This window comes from Oncorhynchus kisutch, linkage group LG12 (assembly GCF_002021735.2).
Source record: "Oncorhynchus kisutch isolate 150728-3 linkage group LG12, Okis_V2, whole genome shotgun sequence".
NCBI classification, from domain to species: domain Eukaryota; kingdom Metazoa; phylum Chordata; class Actinopteri; order Salmoniformes; family Salmonidae; genus Oncorhynchus; species Oncorhynchus kisutch.
Window position 1 is genome coordinate 28,665,313 of NC_034185.2, and position 18,401 is coordinate 28,683,713.

Below are 18,401 nucleotides of genomic sequence, written 5' to 3' on the forward strand. Positions count from 1 at the left end.
TGTGTCAATGTTGCTGTTCATATGTTTACTATGTGTTTACTATATGTTTGCTATCTTATCCAACTTGTGTTGGTCAATTTCTTCAACAAAGGATCAGGTCTTTATAATTATCAAACATACATTAGTAATGGAAAGGAAACACATACTCTTTTTTTTAAAGTATTAAGATACTCCTTTAGTAATACAATTGTAGGCAGAAGTCGGTACAGAGTACAGAATAACAGTAAATGATAGTTCTCCCCAAGTTCTGCAAAATGTCTAAGACATCCTGTACCTCATATATCCTCTCCCAGTCCTCCTTGTGTGAGTTTCCCTGGCAACAACATAAGTGGGTTTGACAGAAACTTGACCTTTCATCACAAGTATAGAATCATACAAATGTGAACGAGTGTAAGCATCTTCTGACAGGTAGCTGGTTTCATCAGGTCTGTGGCAGCCTTGTGTTCTCAGAAAACCAGATAACCACAGTGGGATCCAGACAAGGGGAGTCTAAATGTAGATGCCTTCTGATAGTGTTTGCAGGTCACAACACTCAAAAAACTGGTTTTAACACACACAGAATGGTCTCCTGAGGAGGAGACCTTACAGATTATCAAAACATAATTTATTAACCCTTTAAAAGGTATAAGGACTTGGATTAACCCTCTTCACTTGCTACAACGGAATTTATTTCTAGAAGTAATTCTATGCCTATTCCTAAAAAAAAGAAGATATAGGCTGAATCTCAAACTTAACACAGTCGAGTGGCCACTTGCTAATGTGTTAGACAGTGATCACTTGAGTCTACCACTGTTTTGGGCAAAATTTGAATTTAGAAGATGCACACATGCATACACTTTTTTTTCAATTTTCCCAAATTCTAAACCCATTAGAGAGCATTGTCTGCTGCGACTTATCTTGCAGCATGATTTGCTATGACACATAGACAGACGCACACTGCGACAGTGAGAACTTTGTAAAAACAAAACGTCATCTCTCTAGCAAGGCCCCAGGGTTCTGATCTGGAAAGACGCTTTGAAGTGTACCTACAGGCCAGCTTCGGTAATGCAGTTTAACTGAACTCTGTCCCAAAAAGAGAATTCCTATAGATGGCCCTATAGTGAAGTCAAACTTCCTAATAAGACACTTTAATCACCTTAATGCACAAAACATCCATTGAATTATTCAAATAATTGTAGCCGAAGTCTATTTTTCTTCCATCACTCACAGACGAAGATATTAACATTTTATATTAATGCTCTGATGTCATGAGCCCAGATGGCCTGGGAGAAGTGCAGGTTGGTTTGTTTAACTGTCTACTTGCACGGGTTGCTCTGGCAGTTTCCTAAGGATGTCTGCATGATACAGCTGTCTGTCGACCGCAAAAGCGCACAGCCTTAGTCAGCCCAAAAAATGTAATGCTGTTAAAAAAAGGTAATGCTGTTAATATATTTTGATAACTTTTCATGTAGCCGAATTTTGGCCAACTAATGACCAGTAAAGATTTATTCCATCATCAGAAAAGTGTGAATGGACTAAACATTCGCTCTGTTACTCAAAAACAAATCAGACCACTTGTGTTCATAACTACATTGTTGATTGTAAATGACAGCTTTATACTACTGCATTACTAACAAGCGAGCTAATTATTTTGAGTCTAAACCAGCCTGATTTCATAGATCCACTAGCCTATACTGTAGTAGGCTGTTTGTAGGAGCACCAACGCTAGGCTAACTTGTAGTGTATTCAAGGATTTATAAAGCTTCTAAAGTTTGTAATTTCCACTTAAAAATGTCAGACTTGATTTGCCCTGACGTGAAATGAATCAACCCCTATGTCCGTTGATTATATTCCACATAATAATTCCCTTGAGATACGCTGTAGCCTCCTCCACATGATTGTGAGCTGGCACACTGGACCACAGTAGCCTTCTCCAACTACAGCTTCCAGCTGCCCACTGGCAGCTATTCTAAATCTTTCTTCAGATTTTCCAGAATGCAAATTATAGATTTTGCATTCGAATGGAGGAAACCCGTTTCCTTGGCAACATGACCCATTCAAATCATGCCACTGTATCTGTTGTACAGACTCTACTGAGTACTTTGAATGCTACTTTACAAAGCACTTTTTTTTCATTTACAGGCCAATATTCTGAACATACCAGTTTCAACATTGTATTTTTCATTATTGGTCTTAAAATGTTTTTATTTATTTTACATGCCTTTAATTTTTATGAATTATTTATTAAAAGTGAATCAATGTGTATATTGATTAAATTAGCCATTTATTTTTTTATGAACAACAAATCAATACAAGAAGTACATGTGGGAACACAAGTATATATGAGTAATATACAATGGACCATTGGGCTAGGGGGTACAATATCACATTACACAAGAACCTTATAATTCTAACAGCTTTTTTATTAGTAGAGTATTTAATTGTCTTAAAATACAGTTCAATAAATTTTTGTACGGTAAGAAAATGTGTTTTTTTTGTTTGTAAATTTACATTTGTGTAAATGAAATTTGGCCAAAAGAATAATAAAATGTATTACATAAAAATGTTTCATCTTATTTATATCGTAGGTAAAGAATCCAAGCAGTACACCTCTCCACAATAGTGTAAGATATTCCTAAATGTGTTCAATTCTAAATCTACTGATGTCTTGACACAGTTTTCTTACATGAATACAATGCCAATAAAGATGCAGCAAAATGAGTCATAAGCCTTCACAGTGAAGACAATGGGTTATACGTCATTGGGTTCAATGTGGGACTTTTATTCTGAAGACGAACCGCCTATTGCCCCTCGTCGCTAAAGCTACTCACTTGACCGTGGTCAAGGCACTGACGTCGCGTTTCATTCACAGTATTCCACTACTATCTGTTTTTCCAGATTCTACTTTAGCTAGCTTTTTAACCAATAAGTTAGCAGTTTGTTTACCTGCCAGTTCATTAACGTTATAGCTATAGGTACTAGAGGATTTGGTAAGTAGCTAGTTCATTTTAGTTAGCGTTACGCAGCATCTTTGTTGTTGCATGCCAACCAAGGTAGCTTGCTAGCTCTACCTTACAACGTAAGGTTACTAACTTACGTCAGATAGCTAGCTAACCGGCTAGCTAGAGCTAGCTAGGGGCGTTGTGACAAAACAGAGCTTGTGATGTAATATTTCCATGCAAGAGTTAAATGTAGCTAGCGAGCTACTAAGCAGTGGGGCAAAATGCATTCGAAATCGTCTCAAAGCTGGGTACAGTAATAAGCATTACTGTTGATATATTTAATTATCAATACATTACAAGTCATGATGAGAGCAACATTAGCTAGCTAACGTTCGCTAACTACGTTACTTTTAACTTGATTTGAAGCTGTGCATTACATCATCAGTATGTTTGTTTCATTAAGAACACACCACTAGGTGTATGCTAGGCCTATATTCTGTTATTCAGTTTTAATATCATAGCTAGCTACTTATTAAACTGTATGCTGAAGCTTTGTCATCCATCAAGCATAACCCTCCAATCTCTATCCCATCCATTAACCCCTCAAACCTGACATCCATAAACATTTATATCCCGTTTTTATCCATAAATCCCTCCAACTTCCCTTCATCCATTTATCCCACCCATCTCCCATCAACCTCCACCTATCTAGCGGTGCATTCAGGATGCTGTGAACGTAGTAGTCTGATTAAACAGGCTGTTATACACAGTTATACACAGCCTGAAACATATGCCTGCAAAATCGTGTTAATGTCCCTTACAAGACATAATTTTGAATACAATTACATTTAAACTTTCTCTACCAATGGTCTGTGCAGTTTGTCCTTCAGCTGCTTGAAAATTGAGACAAAATATCTACTGGAAAGTATTGTTTACCTGACTTTTTAGAGAGCCAGTAGGTACAATGGGGAGAACAAGTATTTGATACACTGCTGATTTTGCAGGTTTTCCTACTTACAAAGTATCTAGAGGTCTGTAATTTTTATCATAGGTACACTTCAACTGAGAGACGGAATCTAAAACAAAAATCCAGAAAATCACATTGTATTATTTTTAAGTAATTAATTAGCATTTTATTGCATGACATAAGTATTTGATACATCAGAAAAGCAGAACTTTTGGTACAGAAACCTTTGTTTGCAATTACAGAGATCATACGTTTCCTGTAGTTCTTGACCCTCACTGTATATGGTTGGTTCAGCACCCAGGTAAAGTTAGTATTTTTTCTCTTGTCAATAGACATGTTGGTTGTTTAGCAACAAAACTGAGCCATTTGCAACTATGGGGCAAAACAGATGGGGTTGGCTTAGATTGTTGACAACATGTGAGCTTTATTTAGTCTCCAATTATTGAAAACATAAATACATTTGCACAATGAGCACTTGTCTCTCAAATACACTATATTAACAAAGCTATGTGGACACCCCTTCAAATTAGAGGATTCGGCTATTTCTGCCCAACCCTGTATAAAATCAAGCCATGCAAGCCACAGCCATGCAATCTCCAAAGACAAACATTGGCAGTAGAATGGCCTTACTGGAGCTCAGTGACTTTCAACTTGGCACTATAATAGGATGCCACCTTTCCAACAAGTCAGTTTGTCAAATTTCTGCCCTGCTAGAGCTGCCCTGGTCAACGTTAAGTGCTGTTATTGTGAAGTGGAAACGTCTAGGAGCGCCACACAAACTCACAGAACAGGACCGGTCGAGTGTTGAAACGCGTAACGCGTAAAACTCGTCTGTCCTTGGTTGCAACATTCACCAAAATGCCTTGGAAGCAACGTCTGCACAATAACTGTTAGTCGGGAGCTTCATGAAATTGGTTTCCATGGCCAAGCAGAAGCACACAAGCCTAAGATCACAATGCCAAGCTTTGGCTGTAGTGGTGTAAAGGTCGCCGCCATTGGACTCTGGAGCAGTGAATCATACCTCACCATCTGGCAGTTCGACGGATTAATCAGAGTTTGGTGGATGCCAGGAGAACTCTATCTGCCTCAATGCATAGTGCCAACTAAAATTTGGTTGAGGAGGAATAATGGTCTGTTTTTCATGGTTCCCTCTAGGCCCCTTAGTTCCAGTGAAGGGAAATCTTAACGCTACAGCATACAATGACATTCTTGACTACTCTGTACTTCCAACTTTGTGGCACAGTTTGGGGAATGCCCTTTCCTGTTTCAGCATGACAATGTCCCTGTGCACAAAGTAAGGTCCATACAGAAATGGTTTGTCGAGATCGGTGTGGAAGAACTAGACTGGCCTGCGCAGTTCCCTGACCTCATCCCCATCGAACGCCTTTGGGATGAATCGGAATGCCGGCTGCAAGCCAGGCCTAATTGCCCAACATCAGTGCCCAACACCCGATCTTACTGATGCTCTTGTTGCTGAATGGAAGCAAGTCCCCGCAGCAATGTTCCAACATCTAGTGGAAAGCCTTCCCAGAAGAGTGGAGGCTATTATGGCAGCAAAGGGGGGACCAACTCAATATTAATGCCCATGATTTTGAAATGAGATGTTCGGCTAGCAGGTGTCCACATACTTTTGGTCATGTAGTGTACATCGTTACAGGTTTTGGTTAGCTAGCTAGCGAATTTTAGCCATATTTGCATTGACCTGAAATCAGTCAAGACACCTCAAAACAAGACATGCTATCAATAACAAGATTAATCAAGCCGAGTGGCGCAGCAGTCTAAGGCACTACATCTCAGTGCTAGAGGCGTCACTCCAGACACCCTGAATCGAATCCAGGCTATATCACAACCGGCCATGATTGGGAGTCCCATAGGGCGGCGTCCAGGTTTGGCCGGTGTAGGCCGTCATAAGAATTTGTTCTTAACTGACTTGCCTAGTTAAATAATGTTTTTTTTTTTTAAATATACGATTCCCCACATGGCAGTTTCTTGTCATTCTTGCTAGCAATCTGGCCATCCAGAATCACAACATGCTGACTTCTGCATCTTGGAAGCACACACATCATTTTCGTGATGTTGTCAGCTAACCCATTTATAACTATTGAACCATGCATGCCATGATAATGAAAAAGGTATATTCTGAATCGGGAGGATGGTGAACAATCCAGACTTTTTTATTTAAAAAATGTATAAATATGAAGAGATTCAGAATATACCATTTTCATTGCCATGACATGACATGCTTGGTTCACTAGCTATTGATGAGAGAACGTTTAATGTTTGATATTTGGTTCTATAATTAATAGCTTTTGAACCAAGCATGACAAGACAATGAAAATGGTATATTCTGAATCAGGAGAGGATGGAGAACAATCAACCTTTTTCAATCTTCAAAATGTTTTTAAATTCAAAACAAAAAATGTGTGGATTGTTCTCCAGCCTCCCCTGAATCAGAATATACTATTGTCATGGCATGCTTGGTTCAATATCTATTGGCGAGAGGAAAACAAATATCCAATATAAAACTGTACAATACTTTCCTGTGAATATTTTGTCAAAAATTTTGGGCAGTTGAAGGGCAAACCGCAAAGACAACCAGAAGAGTATGTTTAAATGTCATTTTATTCAACATTCTGGCTTGTAAGAAACATTTATATGATTTTGCAGGCATTAGTTTCAGGCTGTATATACTGTACCAATTAATTTTGTATTACAGTCTGTTTAATCAGACTGCGTGAATGTGGAATGACAGTGTTCAATTGAATGTTTGATTTACAGACCGTTGTCAGTAGTAAGAGAAGAATGTGATTGTGCTGTGCATTAACATTGCGCACACATCAAAACTATTACATGCTTAGTTTACTGCATGTTAATCGTTAGACAGATGTTTACTGACACATTTTTGCTCAGCAGTAATTGCCTTCTAGGCAAAGAAGAAATTATGTTTGTGCTACCACAAAAGTAAATCTGTCCTCTGGCCTAGACAGTCATAGGAAAGAAATAGTTACAAACATGATCACTTACATTTTTTTATTTTTTTTTATTGTTCTGCAAAGGCAACTTAATTGATTAGCACATTTTTCTTGTTGTCATTTTATAGGATAAAGCTACCCCAAAAAAGAAATGGGAGCATTTTTGGACAAGCCAAAGATGGAGAAGTTCAATGCCCACGGAGAAGGAAACGGCCTACGATATGGCCTGAGCAGCATGCAGGGCTGGCGGGTAGAGATGGAGGATACACACACGGCTGTCATTGGCCTGCCCCATGGCCTCAACCCCTGGTCCTTTTTTGCCGTGTATGATGGCCATGCTGGCTCTCAGGTGGCCCGCTACTGCTGCGAGCACTTGCTAGAGCACATCACCAGCAACCCAGATTTCAGGGGTGGGGGTGCAGGACCAGGAGGTGGAGAGGAGGGGGGCAGGGCAATTCTGGACAGGCATGGACCCGAGCCATCAGTGGAGAGTGTGAAGAGTGGCATTCGCACTGGCTTCCTGCAGATTGATGAGCAGATGCGAGTTATCTCGGAGCGTAAGCATGGTGCGGACCGCAGCGGCTCTACTGCAGTGGGAGTCATGATCTCACCTCGCCACATGTACTTCATTAATTGTGGCGACTCGCGGGCACTCCTCAGCAGGGGAGGCCGGGTCCATTTCTTTACGCTGGATCACAAGCCCAGCAATCCATTGGAAAAGGAGCGCATCCAGAATGCCGGTGGCTCTGTCATGATTCAACGTGTTAATGGCTCGCTAGCTGTGTCTCGGGCCCTTGGTGACTTTGACTATAAATGTGTACATGGCAAGGGCCCCACAGAGCAGCTTGTGTCGCCTGAGCCAGAGGTGTATGAGATTGAAAGATCTGAGGCGGAGGACGAGTTTGTTGTTTTGGCGTGTGATGGCATCTGGGACGTGATGGCCAATGAGGAGCTATGTGACTTTGTGCGTTTACGTCTAGAGGTGACAGAGGACTTGGAGAGAGTGTGCAATGAGATTGTTGACACATGTTTATACAAGGTAAGGTCAGCTAGATAAGATTTTACAATGGAGAGGAGATTTGAATAGTCTACTTAAGTGTGCTTTGCTGTTGAATTGGCTACTACAGCATATTTCCCAGAGATGGAACACTATGGGCGAACTCGAGTCCAAGAGTTTTCCTGGATTTTTATGACTTATTGTCACTTGTATTTGCACTTGAACTGGATAGGCTACTATGATAAGCAGAATATTAGCACTACTGGGTGGAGTGAGGGTTCTGTTCTCTAGCAGTGGGAAGGATGCGCCACACACAGCCCACATCAGTTGGTGAGCTGTGGGGCAAGCAAGCAATGTGTGTTTGCAGACAGGCAGGCTCCGCTCCGCCTTCGATCAAAAGCTACACATCGCGCAAGCTACTCTTTTGCTTCCCGCAACCACCAGGCACCAGCCTACTATATATCTTTGCCTGGTTAAGAAATACAAACTGTTTTACGAAATTGAAAACAATAGTATTGAGTTTAATAGTAAAACAACAGTCTGTCTCTCTCCTCCCTTGAGTATAGAAAAGTAGGCTGTCTTTGAATTTGTTGTCTCACTCTACCCTCCCAATTTCCCACCTGCATACCATAGACCGTTTCTGACAGGACTCCTGTTAGTTTTCCCTCTGCATTAAAAAACACACATATCAGTTGCCGATTACAAAAAAGTAGCTGATAGCATGTTACAATTAATGTAAATAGTAATCTGGTAAATCTAACAGGAGCAATAGCCAATTCTGTTTAGATACCATTCATCCCTTCAAAACATCATTATTGATTTGACATAACTTCAACATTATATAAAAAATTAAATGTGTGTGAGCTTGTGTATGAAGGACGTATTTGTTTCATAAGCTAATGCATATTGCAGGCAATTATGACCATTGGCCAGCAGGAGAAAAATATTTGCGTTACTTCAATGCTTTCATGAAAATCTTCTCACCAGCCGGATACTAGTATGTTCTGGTAGATTTCTTATACCAAATCCAAGCCAAATCAATAGAGGCGCGAATCTAGCAACAGACGAGCATCGAGACAGCAACATGGCAGTACGAGCGAGCAAAAAAACAGCAGTAACTAAAATGCCAAATATGTCTAAAGCACGCCAAATCATTAGTTTAGCTTTCAAAAGTTTTTCAACCGATGGTGCAAAGATTGTGGCGCAATGTCAAATATGTAAAAGAAAAATAGAAGAGACCGGAACCACGTCGAACTTCAAAACTCCAAAGCACTTGGACCAGGACTCGAGCCCTGGGACTGGACTTCAGCCATAGGGACTCTTGACTGGACTCGTGACTCAACCATTGGTGACTAAGACTTGGACTCGACTCGGACTTAACCATAGGGACTCGTGACTCGAGCACAGGGGACTTGGGACTCGACTCGAGGTTTAGTGACTAGACTACAAAACAACTTTGTGATTTGCTGCAGACTGTATTGTTTTTTAGTATACTGAGCAAAAATATAAACGCAACATGGAACAATTTCAAAGAATTGACTGAGTTACGGTTCATATAAGGAAATCAGTCAATTGAAATAAATTCATTATGCCCTAATCTATGTGTTTCACATGACTGGGAATACAGATATGCATCTAAAAAAAATTCCTCACAATGGGCCTCAGGATCTTGTCACAGTATCTCTGTGCATTCAAATTGCCATTGATAAAATGCAATTGTGTTCGTTGTCCATAGCTTATGCCTGCCCATACCATAACCCCATCTCCACCATGGGGCATGCTGTTCACAACGTTGACATCATCAAACCGCTCACCCACACACCTGGTCTGCGGTTGTGAGGCCGGTTGGACGTACTGCTAAATTCTCTAAAACAATGTTGGAGGCGGCTTATGGTAGGGAAATTAACATTCAATTCTCTGGCAACAGCTCTGGTGGACATTCCTGCATTCACCATGCCAATTGCACACTCCCTCTACTTGAGACATCTGTGGCATTGTGTTGTGTGATAAAACTGCACATTTTAGTGGCCTTTTATTGTCCCCAGCACAAGATGCACTTGTGTAATGATCATATGGTTTAATCAGTTTCTTGATATGCCACACCTGTCAGGTGGATGGATTATCTTGGCAAAGAAATGCTCACTAACAGGGATGTAAACAAATTTGTGCACTACATTTGAGAGAAATATGCTTTTTGTGCATATGGAATATTTCTGGAATCTTTTATTTCAGCTCATGAAACATGGGACCAACACTTTACATGTTGCGTTTATATTTTTGTTCAGTGTAAATGGCTCAGTTAAATAATGATTGTAAATCAGACAGACAGTCAAGCACAGATAGTTAGTGGTACCTCACACAGCTATCAAGATAAATTAAAGTGTTTGCCAGCTTCAATTTCAATACTTTAAAAAATCAGATATCAAATTAGATGTCCAGCAGCCATACCACCCTGCATCCCACTGCTGTCTTGCCTCTAAGCTAAGCAGTGTTGGGCCTGGTCAGTCCTAGGACGGGACCCACTGCTGTTGGAAGTAGTGTTGGCGGGCCCTCCACTCTTCACTAAAGATCCGATGGCATTTGTCGCGAGAGTAGGCGTGTTAACCCTGCTTTCAATCCCAATTCTATGTCCTTTTTTATTTAAATGTGCACTCCTCTCCACACAATTTCAACTTAAAAACATTGGCTTGGTGTTTGCCTGAAATTTTGAATGAAAAGTTAGAAAATGTAATGTGCTTTATATTTAATATATGCCTTGAATGTATTACATTCTAGAGTTACTAATTGACCCTTCGCTAAGGCCCGCCCTCCTTGCAACCTCGGACAACATTTTCCCAGAAAGCCCAATTCCCCATTCAAGCACTGGTGAAACGGTGCTACTAATACACAAATAAATTAAATTCAGACTACCCCTTTCTAATCAGGAAAGTCTTTGGTAAGTTGTGGTGGACTGTCATTAAAGTTGCTTCACGGTAACTTAAAATTATGTTTGTAGTGTAACTTGGCACTGAATGGCTTCACAATTCACTGTAAGCATTCAGTCAAAGCCATAACCACTTTTGGAGCTAACTAGTGCTCTCAAATCGTGTTGTGATGGCGATAGCTGATGGGAGTTGTATTCATAACATTGCTAACTTAGCTAACATTTTGAGAACACAAGTTCAATTACGTGGCTAGCTAACTAGCGTATCAACATGTTGTCAATGAGACCAGCTGAGCTAGCAAATAATGTAACAAATGTATAATTTCAGATTTGAAAACAATACTCTCTACAGGCTCTGCTTTTCAAGAATCACAGTAGCAAGTACTCCTGGTGCACTGTTAAATTATTTAGCAATTCAAACGTAAATCTTTTGAGGATGTTTTTTTTGTTGCCATAGCCCTCTGGCATTCATGCCATCGAAATGTGAGCTTGTCTGAGGTGTCAGTCGTTGCTATCCTTTAGAGCGCTACGGTTGGTTGCCCAAAATTCTGGGGCGGGGCTTGGAGAAGGGTCAATTGAAAGCATTCAAGAGACGTCTTGTGATTTTGTTCACGGTTGGTTGCCCAAAATTCTGGGGCGGGGCTTGGAGAAGGGTCAATTGAAAGCATTCAAGAGACGTCTTGTGATTTTGTTCACGCTACATACAGTATGTCCATGTAAATCCACTCAAATAAGCATAATTTCAGAGTTTTTACAAAAGCATGTTTTATAGCAAAATGCGTAACTTGCATTTCCTCTGCTCAACTCTCCTCTCTGAACAGGGAAGCCGGGACAACATGAGTGTGGTGCTGGTGTGTTTCCCAGGTGCTCCCAAGATCTCGCAAGAAGCTGTGAAGAGACAGGCAGAGCTGGATAAGTACCTGCAGAGCAGGGTAGAAGGTGGAGCATCTAAAAAGAAATGAGTTATGTTACACATTTCAAAAGAGCGAGACACCGATTGTTGTTGCGTAAACTTATGGTAGTACTTATTACTTACCAAAACAGAAACTAAATATAAAAGTACTCACAGAAGCCCAATTTTAAGTGTGAAGGCACTTGAGTGTCTTTATAGGCAACATACTTTTTAATATGGTTTATCCTGGACTTAAATGTCCTCAAGGGAAATTTAGCAAATGTTAACTTTAGAATGCTTAACATATATACATATATAAAATCATATTCATTGTCAAAATGTATTTTTTCTCACAGCTTTTCCAATGAAGCAAGCTCAATATTGTATCTTCTGGACCCGTTTTTTCAAAACATTTCATCTTGATCAGAATGATACGGATTCTGTAATCCCTTATTTTGCATTCCAGGATCATATAAATCCAACAGATTTTTTTGATCAGTGTTTCTGAAATAGGTAGGAAAGGACCATTCTGATCTACATATAAAAATGTTAAGAATCTAGATGACCTGTGCTTTGAATATGTGTAAACCATGCCATCTACTGGGCAGGTTATATTACTACATACATGAACAAAGGTTCACTTTTTTAAATATTTTTTTTTAACCAAATCTGTGTTTTGGATGTACGTTAATGTTAAAAAAGCACTGAGACACTATAAAATAAATTCATTTGGTTTTGAGAAACATGTCCCACCAGCGATTATACTTCCTCATGTTTGTTCAGCAGTTGTAGGGGCATGATAAAACATGAACAAAGGCTCCAAAAACACCTAAATACATCCTTTTAAAAGTGACCCGTATAGTGATGCAGGTCTTTAGATGTTATACACATGCAATTGTGTCATTCCGAAATGTATCCGCAACGTTATATTCCATGTTGTGTGACTCGAGCTATACTTTTCTGTGTGCGCATGTGCGGGCTACACAGAGAAGTATCGCTGGAGAATGTAATGTTGCGCATAGTCACTTTACTGCTTTAATATTGCAGATATATTGTGGTTTCTAGCAATGTAATTGTCTGCATAATTTCCAATCCCCCATATATATTTTTTGTAAATATATACAGTACCAGTCAAAAGTTTGGACACACCTACTCATTCAAGGATTTGTATTTTTTTGTGCTATTTTCTACATTGTAGAATAATAGTGAAGACATCAAAACTATGAAATAACACATGGAATCATGTACGAACCAAAAAAGTGTTAAACTATTCAAAATATATTTTATATTCTTCGAAGTAGCCACCCTCTGCCTTGATGACAGCTTTGCACACTCTTGGTATTCTCTCAACCAACTTCATAAGGTAGTCACCTGGAATGCATTTCAATTAACAGGTGTGCCTTGTTCATTTGTGGAATTTCTTTCCTTCTTAATTTCTATTGAGCCAGTCAGTTGTGTTGTGACAAGGTAGGGGTGGTGTACAGAAGATAGCCCTATTTGGTAAAATACCACATTATGGTAAGAACAGCTCAAATAAGCAAAGAGAAAGGACTATTGACTCTGACTTTTCAAACACCCAGCAGTGCTATTTGCAGAGTTGGCTCCAATTAAATGTTGCAATTTTTCTGCCATTCCTGAACCTGCAACCAAAAACAAGCTCCATGTGGGCAGTACCAAAAGAAGTAATCTAATGATTATGGATGACTCTTCGCAGCAAAATCTGCAGAGCTGCGATTTGTGTATCCCCCATACATATAACATTCTATTGTTTGCAAAATTGTTGTATAATAATTTACATTGAAAAACTATGTTTTTAATCTTGTGTCATTTTGTGTATCAGTTCATAGACCACGTGCCATAGAATCGGTACATAGAACATCTCCTCCAAGCTATTTTGAAACCTGTATGGCGCAGCTGTCCATGTTTTTTTTGTCCATAAATTAAACTGATACACCCTTTTATTTATTAGAATTTTCTTTAGCCAATTTTGGTCTTTAATGCAGGACTGACAGACAAGTTTTGTACCTTCTTCCCTTTCCAACTTGTCTCCTCCATTTTTGGGGTAATGCTGCAATCAGTTGTTTGTAATTTTGGATAGGGCAGACATTTACATATATTGTTTGTTAACTGCATGTGTGACAACTACACCAGTCCAATTTATTATATAATTTACAAAGATTATATATATATTATTTTTTTTCCACCCAAATATATATATATATATATATATATATATATATATATATATATTTAAATCAATTAGTACATTTTGAGTTTAACCATAATATTTGTTCTAATATTTGGTGTGTCTTTTCTGGTGGATTAAGCTGAAATTTCAACCAGCTTTATATTGCTTGTTTTAAAAATAGCATTATTTTGGAGATTTCATTTTCAAATAACCGAAAGTGAGAGGTTGTAATGTGAATGAAGGGAAAAAGGCTGTTATTGAACTCTGGGTGAACTATTTCTTACTAATCTACTAGAGAACCAGTTTGGATATAAAAATAGTTTTTGTATGACTGAAGCCTTTAGTGAGAGGTCCAATGCTTTAATATTTAATAATTATAAATAGGCCTTTAATTTTGTCTGGCTTGCCATTCCAAGTAAAGTGGAATACGTTTTGCTCATATCATTTTAAAAACCAAGTCGTTAGGTGTGGGAGCCTTTGTTCATGTTTTATCATGTCCCTGCAATTGCTGAATGAGCATGAGGAATTATATCGCTGGTGGCGTAAGTTTCTTAATAACAAGTAAATTGCAAAAAAAAGTGTCAGGGTACTTCTATACATGTCATTTACATCCAAAATACAGATTTGGTGAAAAAAACAAGTGATCTTATCCTTTAACAATAATAGAGCCTGCATCACTGAACTTCTGTGACACCTATACTGCGTTCAATTGAACACAATTAAAACATTAAATACAGACAGTAGGCTAAACTTTGGTTTTAAGATGTAAGAATGTTTTACAAACATCCCCACCTTACTTACTGACCTCATAATAAATGTAATGCTGGATGTCATTATGGATGCATGCATTCACATGTTTTTCCCCTCTAGCACATATTCAAAAGTCTCTGTACAGATATTTAATTACACAGGGTATTTACAAATAAATGCAAAAAGTAGCGTATGTACGCATTCTCATGCGCCAAAGGCATGTCTCAGCTATTTTAAAAGCTGCACGGCTACTCGATGGCAGGGAAATTCTTGAAATCAAATATTGTTCTGTATGGTTTTCCCTGTGGCTATCTATTCTGAAGTCTTAATTTTAGCCTACATGCTGTCATATTATCATGTTATAAATCATAGCATGTCATTTGAGGAATGTCAATTAAAAATAAACTCCCAGAAGAAAATGCTTACAAAAACATAATTTGGAGCTAGCTTTTTCTTACTATGTAGTTTTGCCATTTTTGACTATCTTCGGGCCAAGTGCTGTTGAACTCAGGCATACATGTATGTAGCTATGAACTTTTTAACTCCCTCTTTTAATGTCTGCCCTCTGATGGCCATACATTTGCTCAAATACTTTTAATACAATTGTGCTTTCAGTCTCCAGTAATTCCATTTAAAAGCATGTGCCTTTAATTCTAAATTAATTGTCCGAATTTCAGTTTGGATAAGTGTAGAGTATACGGCGCCTTCGGAGAGTATTCAGACCTTGAGTTTTTCCACATTTTGTTACATTACAGCCTTATTCTAAAATTGATTTAAAAAATCTACACACAATACCCCATAATGACAAAGCGAAAACAGGTTTTTAGAAATGTTTGCAAATTCATTAAAAAAACGAAACTCATATCTTAGTATTCAGAACCTTTGCTCTGAGACTTGAAATTGAGCTCAGGTGCATCCTGTTTCCATGATCATCCTTGGAGCCCAGGTGTGGTAAATTCAATTGATTGGACATGGTTTGGAAAGGCACACACCTGTCTATATAAGGTCCTACATTTGACAGTGCATGTCAGAGCAAAAACCATGCCATGAGGTTGAAGAAATTGAGACCTGACAATAGCTGTGCAGCACCGCTCCCTTTCCTACGTGACAGAAATTGAGATTATCTGCAGAGAAGCATGGGAGAAACTCCCCACATACAGGTGTGCCAAGCTTGTTGCGTCAATCCCAAGAAGACTCAAGGCTGTTATCTCTGCCAAAGGTGCTTCAACAAAGTACTGAGTAAAGGGTCTGACTACTAATGTGAATGTGATCAGTTTTTTAATCTTTAATGAATTTGCTCATCTGTTTTCGCTTTGTCATTCTGGGGTATTGTGTGGAGATTGCTGAGGATTTTGATTTATATAATCCATTTTATAATAAGGATGTAACGAAATGTGGGAAAAGTCCATGGGTCTGAGAACTTTCCATAGGCACTCTATATTAGGCCAGAGATTGCTTTAAGTGATTTAATAAAGAACAGCAAGCATCATAACAAATAGTTGCATTACTCTTTCAATAGTGGGCCTTCACTTTCTTTGGTGAAGTTGGGCCTTGTTTTAAAATGTCCTTATTAATGATCTAATATTTTGAGCAATAATAATTTGCATTTTCACTGAATAGCAAACACAATTTATTACTAAAAGGTAACACAACTTGATGTGCCCTGTATTTATATACTTTTTCACCTTAAGTTAATTAAATTTTTGCAAATTTAGAACCCTTCCCTGATGAAAGCAAGTTATTATTTCAGATAAAATACAAAATAAATCAAGTTCCCCTAGCGGTTTGAATCGGCACCTCCTGGAGCAAAAATACAAATTCTTGCCTCTCATACCACATATGCCAACCTTAGAACAAACAAATATTACAATGTCTGAAAGGTTGATCAGAGGTGTTTGGCTGTGTCTTGTCCTATACTTCTTATTAAGACAATGAATGCACTAGTGTGTCATTCCTCTGCCTTAGTGTGGAGTAGGCTACCTTGTTCTGCATGCATATGTTTGACTTAGTCATCCATTTTATTTGCACAAGAATGACAAGTTTGTCAAACACTTTTTTTTCTCTAGGTGATATTTCAAGATGTTGGCAATTAAGCCATTTTTTTTACCCAGGGGCAACCCATGGATACCATTTTTATGTTTCTGCATCAGAGTATGTGAGCAGAGCGGTTGGAAATCCCAATCATCGCTCACAAAGTAGTATTTGCACACTGTGCCAGCACACAATGTCATTTCCCCGCTCCGTAAAACAAAATCACTCAGCGCTCACAGAAAAAAAGATGATTTAGCAAACACCCCATCTACTTTTGTAACTATGTAACATTTGGTTTTGAAGTAGGCTATATTGTAAGAAGCTTCAGCATTTCAATAACATGTCGTAGGCTATTTAACAAGGACCTACCTACCTGATGATATGCGGCTGCTGTGTAAAAAAATAAATAAAATAAAAATACTTGCTTTTTCTCTAATCTATTGATGATCAGTTGTAACTGTGGCTCTGTTGTGCTCACATTTTACAGTTGATAGACAACTTTCTTTAACACTGTTCCAAACTTACTCTTATTTTTTTTTAATAATAGCCTATTTAAACATCTAAATATCTCTGATGCTGCTGAATGTGCTCATTCTTTATCTTGCTATCAATTACTCAGGTAGTGTGTCCTATTTCTTGGTTGAGTCATATCAACACCTCTGCTCATTAGTGGTGGGGTAGGCTTAATAAATACAATAGAATATGTATTATTAAAAGAACAGTTATAAAGGAAATAAAAAATGCTGGGCAGAGCATGCCCAGAGCTTGTTGATGAGCGGTACCTGAGCATTTTTTAAATATGCTTCGGCGAAATTATACACACACCGCTACTCACTCCAGTCACATCCTCTGCTCTGCATGCAGTTTGAATGAAGTTGAAGGTAATTTCTGGAGATATTGCAAATTCCAGAAACTACCTTAAACTTCCTTCAAACTGCATGCAGAGACATACAAATGGTATCCATGAGTTCATCTGACTCTGGGTAAGTAGAAAAAGGTTTAATTGCCAAAATCTTGAATTGTCCCTTTAAAAGATTTGCAACTTTGTGTTTTTAAGATAAATTAAGCAAGCATAATGTGTCACAGAGACTGATGCTATATTTCTACATTGGTATCTGTATGTCTGCTGGTTTGCTTTGAAGTTAAATCAGTGTTTCCCCTATATGCATTCGTGGCCGCCACTGCAAAAAAATAAATACTAGAATATTTGTATTTTTATTTGAAAATAATTTTGGGATGCTAGAACATTTTCAGTGTTAACTTAAACGACCAATGCGAGATATGAAGTATGTAGAAAATATAATGGAGCAATATACAGTAATTGTACAGAACATGCTCTTTCCACTGACGAGGCAATTGAGACATGGATTGTGTGTGTGCCATTCAGAGGGTAAATAGGCAAGACAAAATATGTAAGTGCTTTTGAACATGGTATGGTAATAGGTGCCATGTGCACCGGTTTGAGTGTGTCAAGAACTGCAACGCTGCTGGGTTTTTCACGCTCAACAGTTTCCTGTGTGTATTGAGAATGGTCCACCACCCAAAGGACATTCAGCCAACTTGACACAACTGTGGTGAGCATTGGGGTCAACATGGGCCAGCATCCGTGTGGAACGCTTTTGACACCTTGTAGAGTGCATGCCCCGATGAATTGAGGATGTTTTGAGGGCAAAAGGGGGTGCAACTCAATATTAGGAAGCGATTTCTAATGTTTTGTACACTCAGTGTATTTGTTTATGAGATAATCTTTGAGAACTAAC

General features: G+C 38.6%; 1 protein-coding gene across 2 annotated transcripts; it reads left to right on the forward strand.

Moving 5' to 3' along the window:
• Positions 1-2,807: 2,807 nt before the first annotated feature.
• Positions 2,808-18,087, forward strand: ppm1ab (protein phosphatase, Mg2+/Mn2+ dependent, 1Ab). 2 transcript variants are annotated; one of them, XM_020496687.2, is made up of 4 exons: positions 2,808-2,969; positions 6,989-7,899; positions 11,602-11,719; positions 12,029-15,410. In XM_020496687.2, exons 2-4 carry the CDS (start codon positions 7,012-7,014, stop codon positions 12,178-12,180), a joined length of 1,158 nt encoding a protein of 385 aa, XP_020352276.1. In that variant the 5' UTR covers positions 2,808-2,969; positions 6,989-7,011; the 3' UTR covers positions 12,181-15,410. The 2 variants fall into 2 exon arrangements, with proteins under 2 accessions (XP_020352276.1, XP_031693201.1); XM_031837341.1 differs by having other exon boundaries at positions 11,602-18,087.
• The last annotated feature ends 314 nt before the right edge of the window (positions 18,088-18,401 follow it).